General features: G+C 37.5%; 1 protein-coding gene across 2 annotated transcripts; it reads right to left on the reverse strand.

The window, feature by feature from the left end:
• Nucleotides 1-894: 894 nt before the first annotated feature.
• On the reverse strand, nucleotides 895-13,497 carry LOC103473972 (serine/threonine-protein phosphatase 2A 55 kDa regulatory subunit B alpha isoform-like). Of its 2 annotated transcripts, XM_081614074.1 has the most exons (10): nucleotides 13,192-13,495; nucleotides 10,306-10,374; nucleotides 8,794-8,891; nucleotides 8,544-8,709; nucleotides 7,790-7,902; nucleotides 7,503-7,680; nucleotides 6,103-6,267; nucleotides 4,657-4,826; nucleotides 3,566-3,657; nucleotides 895-2,464 (listed from the first exon to the last, which is right to left on the reverse strand). In XM_081614074.1, the coding sequence occupies exons 1-10, from the start codon at nucleotides 13,196-13,198 to the stop codon at nucleotides 2,185-2,187; spliced, it is 1,338 nt and encodes a 445-aa protein (XP_081470200.1). In that variant the 5' UTR covers nucleotides 13,199-13,495; the 3' UTR covers nucleotides 895-2,184. The 2 variants fall into 2 exon arrangements, with proteins under 2 accessions (XP_081470200.1, XP_081470199.1); XM_081614073.1 differs by having other exon boundaries at nucleotides 8,544-8,891; nucleotides 13,192-13,497.
• Nucleotides 13,498-15,434: the final 1,937 nt, after the last annotated feature.

A 15,434-nucleotide genomic window follows, 5' to 3' on the forward strand; every position in this document is an offset into this window, starting at 1 on the left:
CAAAAAGAAATCCCACTACTTAGATTAAAACAAATAGAGCCAGAGTTCATTATATGCTACAATGTCTTACCATACAGAGAGCTACTTATTAGCTTGAAAAGTATAAACATGGCATCTAAGTTTGCCTCAGACGGTGGGGACATGCATGCCCCCACGTACACAGTCACCACTCTAACCCGATGAGTGCTTATTCACAGATTTCTGTAACTGGACCCCATCAGAGCAGATTTTAATCCACTGACAGTTCAAATCCAAGAACTTTTCCATGATGCCTTTGAGCAATCTCGTTAAAAATAAAAATAGTAAAACCCAGAGTTCTTAAGAGTTGAATTTTATGCATCGGCAACTAAGATGTGAAAATTTGACCTCATAAAACAGAAAAAATTAATATTTAGGCTTTATAAGCTACAGAAGGTAAATTTTAAAGGTGCTGTAGCCAAGTGGAAAGTTTAGTGGAAGGAAAAGGTGTCAACAGGAACGTCAACTTCAACGGCGACATGAGGACGCCGTTTACATTTCAGTAAGGATCCTGAATTTCTTTTAAAGACCTCACCAGTACCACATGCTAATTCACGCCAAAGAATAGTTCATGTTTATCTACGTTTTCCTTCCACAAAACTTTCCATTAATATGGTTGGATACAGCTCAGCTTATCTTCTGTGCTTTATCCCAATTTTCATAACTGAAGGTCACATTAAATCTGTTGTTTTGATATTTTGTCATATTGTAATTTTATGAATTTTTCAGCCATAATCAACAAAGGTTAAAAAAAATAAAATACATCACTTTTTGTATAATAAATCCAACTTTCACCTTTTCATATTATACAAAAATGTTGAACATCTTAATTTAAACAAAAACAGACGGTGAAACGAAGTCACTCAACCAAAACGATGCAAAATAATTCCTTTATTTTTCCCTTTCCTTCCACCATCAGAGTAAAATTATAATTCCACCTTACTGGAGGAATCCCCGTCCTGAACAAAATAAAAAATAAAATCCTTATGACAGTAATGTTTCCAGTGGTTAAAATAAGTTATTCAGTGCCACAAATAATTTTACGGTTTTTAAATCGGAGTCACACAATGCAGACATCCAGAGGACTGAGTTTGGTGCACAAAAAGAGTCCAGTGTGAAACTTAAGATCTCTGAAAAAGGAGCTAAAAGTCCGGCTTTGTTTCACAAAGTGGAACGGAAAACAACCCGCGACGTTTTCAACAGTATTTCATATAAATATGACAATCATAATTTTAACGATATTATCTTTGTAAAGCCTTTCTTTATTACCCGACGGCTGTTGCACACAGAGAAATAAAAATAAAAAAAGAGGAAGAGGATCCGATGCAGAAAGACGGCCATCTTGAAGGGAGATAAAAGAATAACTTCTGGGGTTTGGAGAGTAAGACGGAGAATTAGGGACACGCTAAGAAGATGTAAAAACAAATAAAAATACCAGAATAAAGTACAGTATCAAGAGTATAGACATTTTACAAGAAAGTCATAATACATGAAGAATAAAGTTGAAGTAAGACTAGAATAAACTCGCAATATTACAAGAATGAAGTCATAATTTTGTGAGAACAAAGTTGTAATAAGAGAATAAATTCATATTATTAAAATAAAGTTGAAATATAGAAATAAAGTCAAAATAATACAAGTTGTAATAACACAAGAATAAAGTCGTAACATTACGACAATTCTCGTATTATTATGACTATATTCTTATTCTACTGCAGCTTTGTTCTTTATTTTTGTAATTTAATTCTTTATTTTCCTTTTTTTTCTTATTATGATCCCAATTCTCCGTCGTAGCTCAGACATGGTCAAACTGTGATTTTAAAATCATGAAAGAAATGAGTAAAAATGTGATTTCTTTGATAAATGTAAACACCATAATTTCATGGGAGACAAAAGAATAAAAAAAGTTGTTTGAATTCTACCAGAGAACAAATCAGAGGGACCGTTTATAAAAAAAAAGTCTAGCCAAAGTTTGAAGAAACGATGGGATGAGAGGTAAAGGTCGGGTCGGCAGGCGAAAGGAAAAACATTGGCACGACTTTAACAACAAGGCAGCGGACGACTGGAGAAACCCGTCCACACAAAGGTCACACAGGGGTCACGGAGCTCCTCCAGATGATCCTGCAGGTTAACCCCCCTCCCCCCAAACCCCACCATTCGTCTCCATTAGTTCACTTTATCCTGGAATATGTAGAGGTTGTTCGTGGTTGCCACGGCGATGATGTTGTCCTGCGGATGCCAGGCGGTGTGGAGGATTTTCTTGTTGAAGTCCAAACTGTCCACGCTGATCTCGTCCTTCTTGCGCTTGCCGCCGGTGCAGACCTTCCGCGGCTTGAGGACCTGCAGCGGCTTGCTGTTCTCCCGCGACGCCTCCAGCGTGGCGTCCCGCCGCTGGCCGCGCTCAAACATCCGGAAGAAGTTGTTGTAGGAGCCGGTCATCACCACGCTGCCACGGGGAGGAGGGCGAGACGGAGACAACAAAAGAACAAAAACACTGAAAAAACTCTAGCTTTTCTACGAGTATGTGGAAGAAGAAAGTTTAGTGGAAGAAAAACCACTTTGGTGTTGATTTTTTTAAAGAGCACCTAAGAGGTTCCCAGAGGGATTTGGAAAACAAAGGATAAGACTTAAAACTGCTTATTTTTTGCTAAATGATCCAATTTAAATTGAACGTCTTGCCAGCGTCAAAATATTTCTACCTGTATCTTAAGTGCTTCTCACTTTCAAACTGAAAAATTATAGAAGAAAAGAGAAAACAAAAAAAATGTAGTAAAATTAAATGTTGACTTCTTCTAAATTTGTTAGATGCATTATTTATCTTTTTCTTTCAGTTCAAATGTGCAAAACCACTGAATAAGAGTAAATTTCCACCAAAAAACTCTGAAATTTTAAAGATTAACTTCTGAACATTTCTAGAAAAAAAAATTGGAAATGTGTGTTTGAGTTTCAAAAATCAGAAATGTTGAGACTCTTGAGTTTCAAAAGATGTTTGACTTTTTAAACTCAGAAATGTCCATGTTTTTTCTATTAAAGATTAGTCTCAAAATTTCAGATTTTTTCCCCAGCAAATTTTCAACTTGTCAAGCTCAGAAATGTTTTTGCTCTTTCTAGAACATTTCTAAGATTAACCTAGAAATTCATGAGGTATTTTTTCCAAGGAAATGTTCAATATTTTAAGTTAAGAAATTTTTATGTTTTTTCTGGGAAAGTTCTGAGATTAATTAGACATTTTTCAACTTTTCAAGCTTGTACGTTTCCTTGTTTTTTCGAGAAATTTGACCAGATTAATCTCAACATTTCTGAGTTTTTCTGCTGGAAATGCACTACTCTTTTTTCCATCTACAATACACCTCTGTGAATTAATCCAGGAACCTGTTTTAATCCAGGGAGTGGAGATAATTAAACCTGTTAAACAGAGGAATCATTCAAATCGGCTCAACAACTGAACGGATGACACAGAGGGAAAACAAAACGCTCCTCTGGGCGTCCCGACCGGCGACACATTAGTCATGGATTCTTAGAGTCATAACGGGCGTTGAGCTCCTACCTGTCGTTTCCGTTCCAGCAGCACTCGAACTTGTCGAAGATGCAGTCGTTCTCGTAGAGCGAGCACAGCTTGCTCCTCAGGTATTCATGAACCTGAAACGATTCAACCAAACAGCCGTGAAGCAGCAGAAGAATCACTTCTTCCTACAGCTCTGATACATGAAATGGTTTTATGGCAAATGTCCGTTACAAACTGTTTATCCTGACCTCTAGTGGCCGCTATGCAGATTACAAGGAGTGACTTTAAATGTGTTTTTTGTTTTTTTTATTTAAGGTGGGGCTGACTTCAGTTGAGTAATAACTAGTTACATTTACTTTAGTAACTGGAAAAAACATTTACTTTTACCACAATGTACTTTTAGAAACTTTATTATACATCACTGCTACTTTTACTTGAGTTAAATTTCTGGAAATTCACTAGATAAAGACAAAAACCTGCAGTTATTATTCAAGTTTCATATGTTTTAGATTGAAAGAAACTCATTTGGAATAATGTTTGTTTTTGCCTGATTTTATTTATGACTTAAAATTATTAATTTATTCTTTTCTGGGAAGAAGGAGCCGTTGCTTGGGTTAATATTTTGACTATTATTGTATTATTTCAACTTTATTCTTTGACTTTTTGTTTTCTTAGCATGTCCCTAATACTATGTTGTACACAATGATGTTATTTATATAAATTATTTTCATTTTGGTTTACTAAATACAAAAGCTTCCTTATAACTTTATATTTCAATCCATCTGATTATGTAAATTTTAAATATAAATATTTGATGTTTTGATCAGTTTCTCAGTACTTAAATGGTTTCTTTAAAAAGTATTTACCTTTTTTAATCTTTAATAATTTCTTGGACAGCCACTTTTTTATTTTATTTTTTTACTTTTCCTCAAGTAAAATTAAGTTGAAATATCTACTCTTACTTGAGTATAATTTTCTGTCATCTTTGGATACCTGAACATCTGAAAGGAGCAGGAATATCCAGGAAATGGAATAAAAGCAAAGCATTTTATTTATTTACAGATCCTAAGAGAAATAAGGAATCAGTTTGAGCCAATCAGAGTCTAAGGAGACCCAAGCATCAGCGCTCTGACCTGGTACGTCTCCACCGGCCGGTTCTCCATGCTCAGGTCCCAGATCTTCACAGACAAATAGTCTCTGGTCATCATGTAGCGTCCGTTGTGACTGAACTTGACGTCTGAGATGGACGATATGATCTCTGAGAAGAAGGAGCGGTTGCTGGGGTTTTCTGGCTCCTCAAACACTGGAAGAGAAGAAGACGGAGACCAGCTGTGACCAGAGGGATCCTCACTTCATCCGGCCGTCATTACAGGAGGGAAATGAGGGTTAATGTCACGAATGAACTGTAGAAACTCAGGTTACCGTGGTGGTTCCAGTGCTGCTGACCAGAACAACAACTGCTTCTAGCTCCAATAAAAATATTAAAACCTATTGTTTGGATGTCATGAAAGATGTCATAAATCATCATGTGATGTCACTCCTGTCGGCCATTTTTCAGCCATATAATGATCGAAAATTTAAGTATTGGGACAAAAATGTTCTGGCAGTTCAGTACGAAGGAGCATTAAAGAAAAAAGAAAGAAAAACTAAATCACGAGAATAAAGTTGGAATAATACAAGACAAAAAAATCAATAATATATTAATAAAATCATAAAACAAAAAGTTATAAAATTATGAGAATTAGTCGCAATAATAACAAAAAAAGATTTTAACTATACAGTAATAAAGTCACAATATTATGGGGATAAAGTTGAGAAAAGTCTAAATAAAACATCAAAGAAATTCATGATGCAATAATAAAGACGTAATAATACAATAAAAAAGTCACAGCATTATGAGAAGTCGTACTATACGAGGAATAATGTGGAAAAAAGTCATAATACAAGAATAAAGTCATGCAACAAAAAGTCAGAAAATTTCAATAATAAGTCATAATACCATGAGAGAAAAACGTATAATATGAGAATAACATATCAGAAAGTCATTCGAGAAAAAAGTCGGAATAATACGAAAAGTCGTAATAATATGAGAAAAAGTCAAAATACAAGAATAAAGTCATAAAATTAGGAGAGATAAATTGTAATCTTATAACTCTTACATGGAAAATAATAAACATTTAAATGAGGAATTCTGAGCCTCTTTTGAAGTTATACTGCGGTATCTGTTTACAGATAAGGAAATACTTTATCTTTCAACACATCAGAAGTTAAACAATTTTTAAAATAACTATACATAAAAAAAATCAAGAGTTAAAGGATTTGGTTACATCAAATCTTAAGTAATTTTACAATTCTCTTCTGGCAACATAACATTTCTATTCAGCTAATATTATATGACTTTACTCTTATAATTTAAAAGAAATAAAAATCTCAACCTGTCCCTAATTCTCATGTCCGGGAATTTACCCACTTAAAACGCTAATCTGTCATTTTATTATTATTTTCATTGATGAAGTTTTGATTTTACTCGCATCGTTTTTCTTTTTCCTTTTCCTGCTTAGGAAGTGGCGCAAACTCACGCTTGGAGTGCTTGTCGCAGAGAGCCGACGCCCTCATGTCGCAGAGGCGGATCGTCCCTTTGCTGCTGCTGTAGACGAAGGTGTTGCACTGGAGAGGATGAAACTCCGCCGCCGTTATCACCTCGGTCAGCTCCTCCATGTTGGCCGGCTTGATGTCCACGATGTCTGGGGAGCGCGCAGTCAGGGAGCGCCAACAACACGGCTGAATTCACACTCAACTTAATTCAACTTGTATAGAAACTCCGGTTCGTTCGGAGAGGTAAAAATTAGCAATGGAATATAAAAAGAAAAAGAAAAGAAAGCCGGGTGTTCTCTCAGATGAGCATTCGCTGTCAGAATAGCATACATGTAGTGAGTACGCATGCGCACTAAGAGGTCCGCCACATCTACATGAGCTGTCAGATCAGCATACGCGACCAGATACAACAAAAATAAGTCAATAAATTAATCTTCAATGATAACTGGATAGATATACACGCGTTGTCATGGTTTCAAAGTATATTTATAGAGGATCTAGCTACAGCCCGTCGAAACTGGCCTCCCTGCTACTCGATGATGGTCTGACTAGCTAACCGCTAAGTCGGGATGTCAGCTGTTAATACGGCGATCTAACTTTTACGTCATGATATTATGTTGCTGATAAAATTAAAGCATGTGGAAATGACAGCGCATACTTGCCTGACAGATATAGCCGTCAGTTTGTGTTACGCGTATGACGTCCTGGCAGTTTATCAGCGTCATTTTCCCTAAAAAAAATAAATAAATAAAATTAAAAAAAAAACTACAAAAATTGGATCGACTGCCTCGTTTGATTGTAGAAAGTAGCGATATTCATAACCATCAAATAGTACGAAATATTTCATAAAGTAGCCATGGCTTATTAAATTTCAACAAACTAATTTTAACGGTGTCAATTATGTAAAATTAGAAATTTGCTCCGTCCTCCCTTGACATCTTGACAGAAACCAAACTTTAAACATTTATATTTAGGGAGATTACATATTTTAAATATCAAAACATCATATTTTATAGAAATCGAGTAAGAAATAAGGAGCTACGAACATTTTTGTGACACATTCCTGCTCACATTGGAACGGTCTTGTTTTGCGGACGTGACTCAATGACTCACAGTAATGGCCGCCAGGTTAGCGACTAACAGGCGATGTCCAAACCAGTAGTATATTAATAGAGAAATCATTCAGTCGCTAAAATCCGACAGTTCTCCATTTTTGTTTACATTTTATGAAGCAGGAAGTTGTGATCAGCGTCTTCTTCAGAGGTTTTGTGTCGATACCTGCAGTACTTCTCAGTGCAGCGCCACTACAGGCGAGGGGTGGAACAATGGAACAATCCGGACGCCTAAATCTAAATAAAGTTTCTCAGGTTGTGTTTGAGGATACTGAAGCTGCGGTCGGTGATCTCCAGGTTCCACAGGTTGATGCGCAGGTCGTCCGCAGACAAGTAGGTCTCGTAGTCGCTGTTGACGGAGATGGAGTTGATGTGGTAGGTGTGAGCGTTGGAGAACACCCGGCGAGGGCTGGCCTCCACCATCAGGTCCATGGGGATTAAAACCGGGACCTGCAGCAGGAAAACGGCTTTCATTCACTGAAATGTGCAGAAAAACTAATAAAAATTCAGATTTTCTTTGAATGCATCACGACAGCATCGTGGTGTGGTTCTGACCGACCCGCAGTGCCGTGATCGTGTTGGGATCTCTGTATCGGCCATCTTCCTCTTTCAGGTTGTAGCCTTCTGGTCGCTTGTCTCTTTCACTTATTTTCCACAATTTTATAGTTTTATCTGCAACAGGAAGAGGAAACAAACTCAAAGTTAACAAATTTCAAAGTCAAATACTTTCAAAGTAAGGTTTCAAGCTTTTGGAGCTTCATTTAGTTAAATATTTACAGTCAAAACCAGTCAGTGTGCGATAAATGTTTAGTATTCTGCTCCAAACATTTGTTTTGTTGTTCCAGTCATTTTATTTTTGTATTTTTAAACATTCTATAAAATAAATGTAGGTATAAAATACAGTCAAAGGACCTTCGCACCATGTTTATTCATAAATATGGTTTAAAATCAGAGACAAACTGAAAATTTTCCTGTTATTTTAATATTTCTGCATTTAGTTTGATAAATGATATCAACCAATATTATATATATTTCACTGGTTTCAACACTTTTAGGAAAAAAACAACCAGAAAAATATCGGTTGTTCATATCAGCCCAGTTTTATTTATCCGACCGATATTGGCGTGTTAAAAAATGACTAATATCGGCTGATATCGGATGTTTTGGCCGATATATTGTGCGCTTCTAGTTGAGAATAAATAAAATCCAGCTTTTAGCATGTTTAAATGAAGGTTTATTATTAACTCTCCTCCTTGTTCAGGTCTGAAGGACGCAGAGGAGAAATGTTTGGCCGATAAAACCTGCAGCTTTACCGTTGGTGGACAGCAGGAACTGAGCGGCGTTCTTCTGGGGAAGCCAGCGGATCTTGTTGATTTTCTCCTCAATTTCTAAACTCTTCAAGTAGTCGAACTCGGGCTCGTGGCTCTGGAAGGTGCTGTAGACGTTGTACTCGCTCCTGAACTGGGGCAGGTTCTTGTTCTGCCAGGAGAAACACGGACACTTATGAGACGAAGCGCGACTTAATCTAGAAAAAGACACACCGAACGTTGAGGAGGGCTTTACTTCTACTTCCTGCTGGAAGATGACGACGCGGCCGCCCTTGTCCCCGGTGGCGAGCAGCTCCCCCGTGTGGTTGAACTCAACCGTCGATATGATGTCGGCTGGGCAGAGAAACGACATCAGAATGAAAACATTTAGTTACTAAACGCAGCAGTAGCAGTCTGTGTCGGGGGGAAGGAGGGCGGACGGAACGTGATCGGTTCCATTTTCACTCCAGTTACTCAAACCATCTTTCACATCCTGGACTCCTCTCTCTCTCTCTCTCACGCGCACACACACACACACACGCACACGCACACTTTAATGTCCACTGGAGCAGAAAGACACTGAGTGCCCAGATTGTAGTGAGGGGGCCTTTGTGCTGCCTGAGGCCCAGAATGGGGTGTTTTACAGTTTGCAGAGACATTTTGTCAAGTGGTATCCTTAAACTTTGATGTATTTTACCATAAAATATGGTGGTGGCTGCATCATGCTGTGGGAAGCTGGTCAGAGCTGATTGGACGATGGTCAACCCCCCCAAAAAAAACCTGTCAGAGTTTAACCATTTTGTGCTGATTTGTCAAATAAAATATTTGGATTGAGACAATTAATCGTGATTAATCGATAATTGAAATAATCGTCAACTAATTAAGTGATCGATTAATCGTTAACTGGAACGTGAAAACTAAAGAAAAACTGTCCAAATATATTTGCGCTTTTCATTTAAGATAATTACAAAAACTTTGTAGATGTTTTACCCAGAATTTCAAAAGTTTCAGTTTTAGCTTCACCTTGTTCAAATATTAATCAAACTTTTAATCAATAAAATAATCACCAGATTAGCTCTACACTGTATTAATATTAACTTAAGCAGAAAGAACTGAACTTCTCACATGTTGATATAAAAGTATGTTTTTAGCTGTATGTGTTCACTAAAGAAATGCAGTTATTGCGTTTTGGGCAATAAAATGTTTATTTTCCTCTTTAAAAAGGAATTATTTGCATCTTTTATTGCATTTCTATAAAAGAGGGGTCTTGATTACTTAAAGACCCCATAGGAGGATGAAAAATCTTAAGAATGTGCCAATTAAAAAAAAAAAAGGATCGATTAATCATTATACTAATCGATTAATCGTCCAAGTATTTGATTACTAAACTAACCATTACTTGCAGCCCTGATAAATAAACATTTCAGATTTGTCTCCTAATAAAAGCTGCATCCTTAAAGTTCCCTTAATACCAAAAAACAGTTTTCTGAAGCTCAGATTTTAACTCATTTCCATAAAACTCTGAACTTCATAAAGTTTGGATTTTCCCCATTTGGAAACCAACAGCACCATTAAGTCTCATGACTTAATGGAGAAAAGGGAGGGTCTTCGGTTATAAAAACTTTTAGGAATTTCAGATAAACTTTGGGGAAAAGTAAGGAAACATTTCAACATAAAGGATCAAGAGCTCCGATATCCAGATGCTAACCAAGCAGAATCAATTAGATTTGGAGCAAAATGTCGTATGAAGGATTATTTTAAATCGCACCTTCAGCTACGTCGTCATCAATGGCTCCCTTCACCTGGGAGAAGCACCACTGCATGTCGCCTCCGGGTCCTTTCAGAAGGAAGAAAACCTGTTAGATTACATCTCTATCATGTTACACGTTTATTGCATCAATAAGTCCAGAAAAACTGCAATAAATACCAGTTTAAATTATAAATGCATGAGATAATAAGTCAAATAACTGCATCTTTGGTCATTTTCTTGCTAATGTTTTCAAATTTGTGAATATAAAAGGTCAAGTTTGAGCAGCGTCATGAAGTAAGCAATGAATAACAGGCTGGTGTCGCAAAAGCTTACTAACATCCTCTTTAACTTCTGCCGCAAACTGAGCCAAAAAACACAGAAATTTGTCTAAAAAAGATAAAACAGTCTAAATATTTTACAAATTTAACATCCACACAATTCATGTGTATTCCAGTATAAACTCAGAAGAAACTCTTCATTTTTTTATTTCAACAGCAGATCATAAAAAAAACTGAAGACATCAATTACCCAACAGCTCTGGTCAGAGTTCTGTGGCTAACACTTATTACAGGAAGGATCTCCAGTAGCAGTCCGTCTCGCACCTAATCTGAAAAAGCCCCTGACTGAAGACTGTTGCTGTATGACGTTCTAATGACATTTTAACAGCTGAAGAAGAAACTTTGCTTCCATTTTGATTAAATAAATATGGACTCATGAGAACTGGAACCATTTATGATGGTGTCAGATCCAGCTTCTGTTTTTGGGTCAGAACTGCATAAACAAATGATCAGTGGGAACTAATGCAAAACATTTGATCAATTAGTTAGAAAACCACTGCAAACATTTTTCATTAGTTACTGGTAAACTTAGTGTCTGTTTATTCTAATTTTGTTTCTGATTAAGACAATAGGTCAAAATTAGAGTACATTTTATTTATGTTATAATTCTAATGATTAATCTACATTTTTAGGCAAAGAAAAACATTTTTTGTTGTTTTAAAGAAAGAAATATACATTTGTGCACATATTTAGAGTGAAACACTTCATAGTTGTGAAATTGTGGTTACAACACTGTGAGGTTCTCATACCAGAGCATGTCTGGACTCAGTTTTCTTCCATTTCTCAACAACAGCTCGCAGATAATGTTAATAAACATTTTTTAAACTGCTCAATTATCCTGCCATAAAAAACAAAAACAAGAACTATGGGCTATAACTTTAATTTCATTCCTTTATATGTTTGAATGACAGCTGGTAAAGTGTAAAATGCCTCTTATATTGTTAAAGAAAAACAGTCTCGTCTAAATCTGTCCTATAAGGAAACAACCACTGCTTAAAAAACACAAATTGACTAGAAGCTTAGATATTACAGCTCAAAAGCAATTTATAAATTTATAAAGATTTTAAACGTTAAACTACATATATATACTTGTAGATATAAATATCTACATGTGAAATATTCACAGCCCTGAAGGCATTTTTTGTTTTTAGATTAGATTCCTGTTTGGGCTTGATGCTACGATGGACCAGTGATTTATAAACAGATTTCATCACCACTGCAGAACAGCAGCAAATATCCAGGAATAATAAATATTACAAACAACAAGTAATCTTCTTCTTTACATCTTTTAATCACTGAAGTTATACTAAGAAATGGAAGCAAACATAAAAAAATAGCAATTAATTTAATTTAGGAGACGTTAAATCACGCTGAACTACACTTCTTTTAGGTCAGTTACAATTGTCAAAAATATTTTTATCTGCTAAAAGCCAGAAAAACAAAAGCATCGTCATGACTTTCTTTAAATTTCTGAAGTTTACAGTTGGAGCTGCATAAGATTTCAATAGTGCAATCAGAAACGAGAGCTGAAAATAACACAGGAACTATTTTAAACGGACTTTTAATGTATCATTTTAATGGTTAATATGCTGAAAGTAAAAACAGGCATGGTGTGCTGAAAGGAGAGAAAGAAAAGTTAGGAAAAAATTATTGATAATGCCCTTTAAATGCAGCCCAGAATCTATAAAATATGTAAAAATCTGCTGCTGATCTGCTGTTGATTTTACTAATGCCAGCTGATTGGAGATTTAAAGGGGAACAGCAACAGCAACAGAGATGGATTAGTAATGCATGTCTTCAGTCAGAGGCTTTTTCACATTGGTTGGAACACTGACTGCAACTAGAGATCAGTCCTTCACACATCATCTCCATCTAAAATGTCCCTATGAAAAATATTGGATATCTTTCTCAATTTTCCTTTGGAATAAATAAATTATTTCATTGTGCCTTTCGTGACGTCATCAGCCCCTCCCAAGGACCACATTTTAGAGAATAGAATAATATCTTTAATTACACGTGTGCGTTTCTTATAAAGTGGTCGTGAAAGAAACAGACGGTTCTTCTGGGTGATCCGAGTCAAGTGATCCGGCTCTCTGAAAGTAGCCGACATTCCCACCAGCAGCGCTAACGCCACGGCTCGCCTCGTCAAAGCCAGCAGCCCGGGTGTGTTTAGGGACAGCTAGACATCCCGTGGAAACCAACACGTATTTTCCAGTCAAAGCAAACCTCCCAGTTTCATGTTTTGGTTGGCCGGACCGGAGCGCAACTCTTGATAATGAACCGTTAGAGCTGAAAGAACTGCAGCAGAGCTCGGCTAAAGCAACTGTTAGCTTGCAAAAATAGTCCCAGTGATTCGGTTACCAGCGATCATCTGCTACCAGCAGCTGGCAGAGACAACCAGTCCGGGGGGGGCACACTTGTTTCTGCTGGCTAGCTAAGGGTTAGCACTGCTAACTTTGGCTAGCTGGTTAGCTTCCGTTACCCCCACGCAACATAAAACGAGTCGTTACGAACCAGCACCACGCAGCAGTCGGACGGGGTGAAGCCCAGCTCCAGGCTGAATTACCTGCCATGACGAGACACGCAGCGGAGCTGGATCCTGCTCCCCACTCCCACGCGCTGATCCGTGGGATCTGAACTTTTTCTTCCGCTCAGGATCCGATGGCGGTGTGCACAGACCTGCACGCTGCGCCCCAAATGAACCGTATAACCAGTTAATTTATTACACCCCCTCTTTATTTCCCGCTCTTCCTTCGGCTGGTTCCTGTAGATGTCACCCACTCTTCCCCCCTCGGTGCGTCTGTCAGCCGCCCGGCTACTTCGCATCCCATAAGTCACTTCTTCTCTTCTTCTTCTTCCTCCCCACCCCTCACCAGACGTTTTTCCGCACGTGAATCAGAGGGTTCTTATGCGCGCGCATGTATCGCAGGAAATATCTATCTATCTATCTATCTATCTATCTATCTATCTATCTATCTATCTATCTATCTATCTATCTATCTATCTATCTATCTATCTATCATCAAATACAAAAACATTGGAACACCCTCTACACCACAGGTGTTAAACTTAAGGCTCGTGGGCCAAATGCGGCCCACCATAGCTATTTATGTGGCCCTTTACATTTGAGAGGGTCACATAGACTGATAACAGTTTTGTGCTTAGATATTATTTTACAAGTCATATCAAATTAGTTTTCATTCCTATAGGACCAAATTACATAAATGTGAAAAGATGTTAAAATTATTTATGTTTTAAGAAGTACTAATCAAACACGCTATAATATTTTAATAGTTTCTTAACAAGTAGTATAATTGTTACATTCTGTCGCATCCGGCCCTTTAAGGACATTCGTGACCTTGATGCGGCCCAAAATGAAAATGAGTTTGATACTCCTACAGTAGAAGCTACCTTCAGGGGAAACTGTCTCAGCACTAGCTAACTAGCTAGCTTAGCATTAGTTTCCACTCTATGTATTAATGCAGAATAAATGAAGAATTAATCTCTTCAGTTTATAAGTGTTAATAGACAGTTATAAGCATCCTTAAAGCGAGTCTCAAGTTTTGTGGGTATTAGTACCTCCACCGAATACTGGATACTTTATCCCCAAAAGCAAACTGATGTCTTATGAAGGTGATCCGAAAAGAACCCACAACAACATCAAGAGAATGAGCAAATATGGCCTTCATGGGAGAGTTACAAGACCAAAATCCCCCCAAAAACAAAACAAACAAAAAAAAACACAAGTTGTCAGGACCTTGACAGCTCACATTTTGTTCCTGTGGATTTGGAGACAACGTCTGGCTGTTTCCCTCTAGGAGTCCTTTTGGTCGTACTTTGGGATTATAGGGTACCAAGCTGCTTTTGGTCCTTCTACAGCCGCGGTCAGATCTTGGTCTGCATTACTATAATTTCTGGTCAAAGTTTTATTTAGTTTTTCCTTTGTCACTGATTCAGTCCATAACCTTCATTGGCAGAGTTTCTAGGTACAGCTAAAGTGTTGAGGGGATCTGTGTTGGAGGTATCATGATCAGGTTACTACTTTTGCAGATGATGTTGTCCTCAAGTATCTTTGGTACTTGAACTCCTCCTTCTTCATAAATGTCTGGCGACGTACTGGTTTGTCATCTTAAAGAAAGAGTTGAGCTCAAAGGCTATTGGCCTACTGGTCAATCTAAGTTCCTGCTTTCATCTATGGTCACAGGTTTTGGGTAGAAAATGAAAGAACAAAATCGTCGATACAAGCAGCCGAAATCAGGGTGTGTGGACTCTCCCTTAAAGACAGCGTGAGACTCTTGGCCACTGCCCAAAAGTTGTCCAAACAGGGGTACAAATTGCATTTAGAGTCCAATAAATGCAATTTACAAGAGTCACAACCAGCTGAAGAGGACATTACATCTACATAACTTACATAACATAGATTAACTATCAACATATTACTGCATTACTGCTTTTGGTGTGACTAAAATCCCTTTTGAATGTTTTCCTTCTTGCAGTATTTTCTGAGTCATGTGTGCTTTAAAGGATCCACTTCTCGGCTGGAGGTACCAATGCGCTCCATAAATGTCTTATAGCAAAAACACGCAGGCCTTGACTTGGGTGAGCAACAGCTCCGCCGCCCACATGGATACGTCAGACTCCGTTTCTCCTTGAAAGACTGAGCATGCCAAGTAAAGAGGACTAAAATACAGCGTTTGTACACTACTGCAAAAACAGCAATGATGAAAAAGGGAAGAAAGGACACAAATGGCAACTCTAAAAGAAAAGAAGTAGAGCTGTAATTCTCTGCTTTACAGTATTTCTATACAT

This window comes from Poecilia reticulata, chromosome 12 (genome assembly GCF_904066995.2).
Source record: "Poecilia reticulata chromosome 12, P_reticulata-male-v2, whole genome shotgun sequence".
Taxonomy (NCBI): Eukaryota; Metazoa; Chordata; class Actinopteri; order Cyprinodontiformes; family Poeciliidae; genus Poecilia; species Poecilia reticulata.

Bases quoted from the DNA above. Each gene is read 5' to 3' on its own strand.
- LOC103473972 (XM_081614073.1), bottom strand. The intron at 8,892-10,305 runs GTGCGATTTAAA...TTCTCTGCCCAG, and splicing joins TGATGACGACGTAGCTGAAG to CCGACATCATATCGACGGTT. The intron at 3,658-4,656 runs GTCAGAGCGCTG...GAATCGTTTCAG, and splicing joins GGCCGGTGGAGACGTACCAG to GTTCATGAATACCTGAGGAG.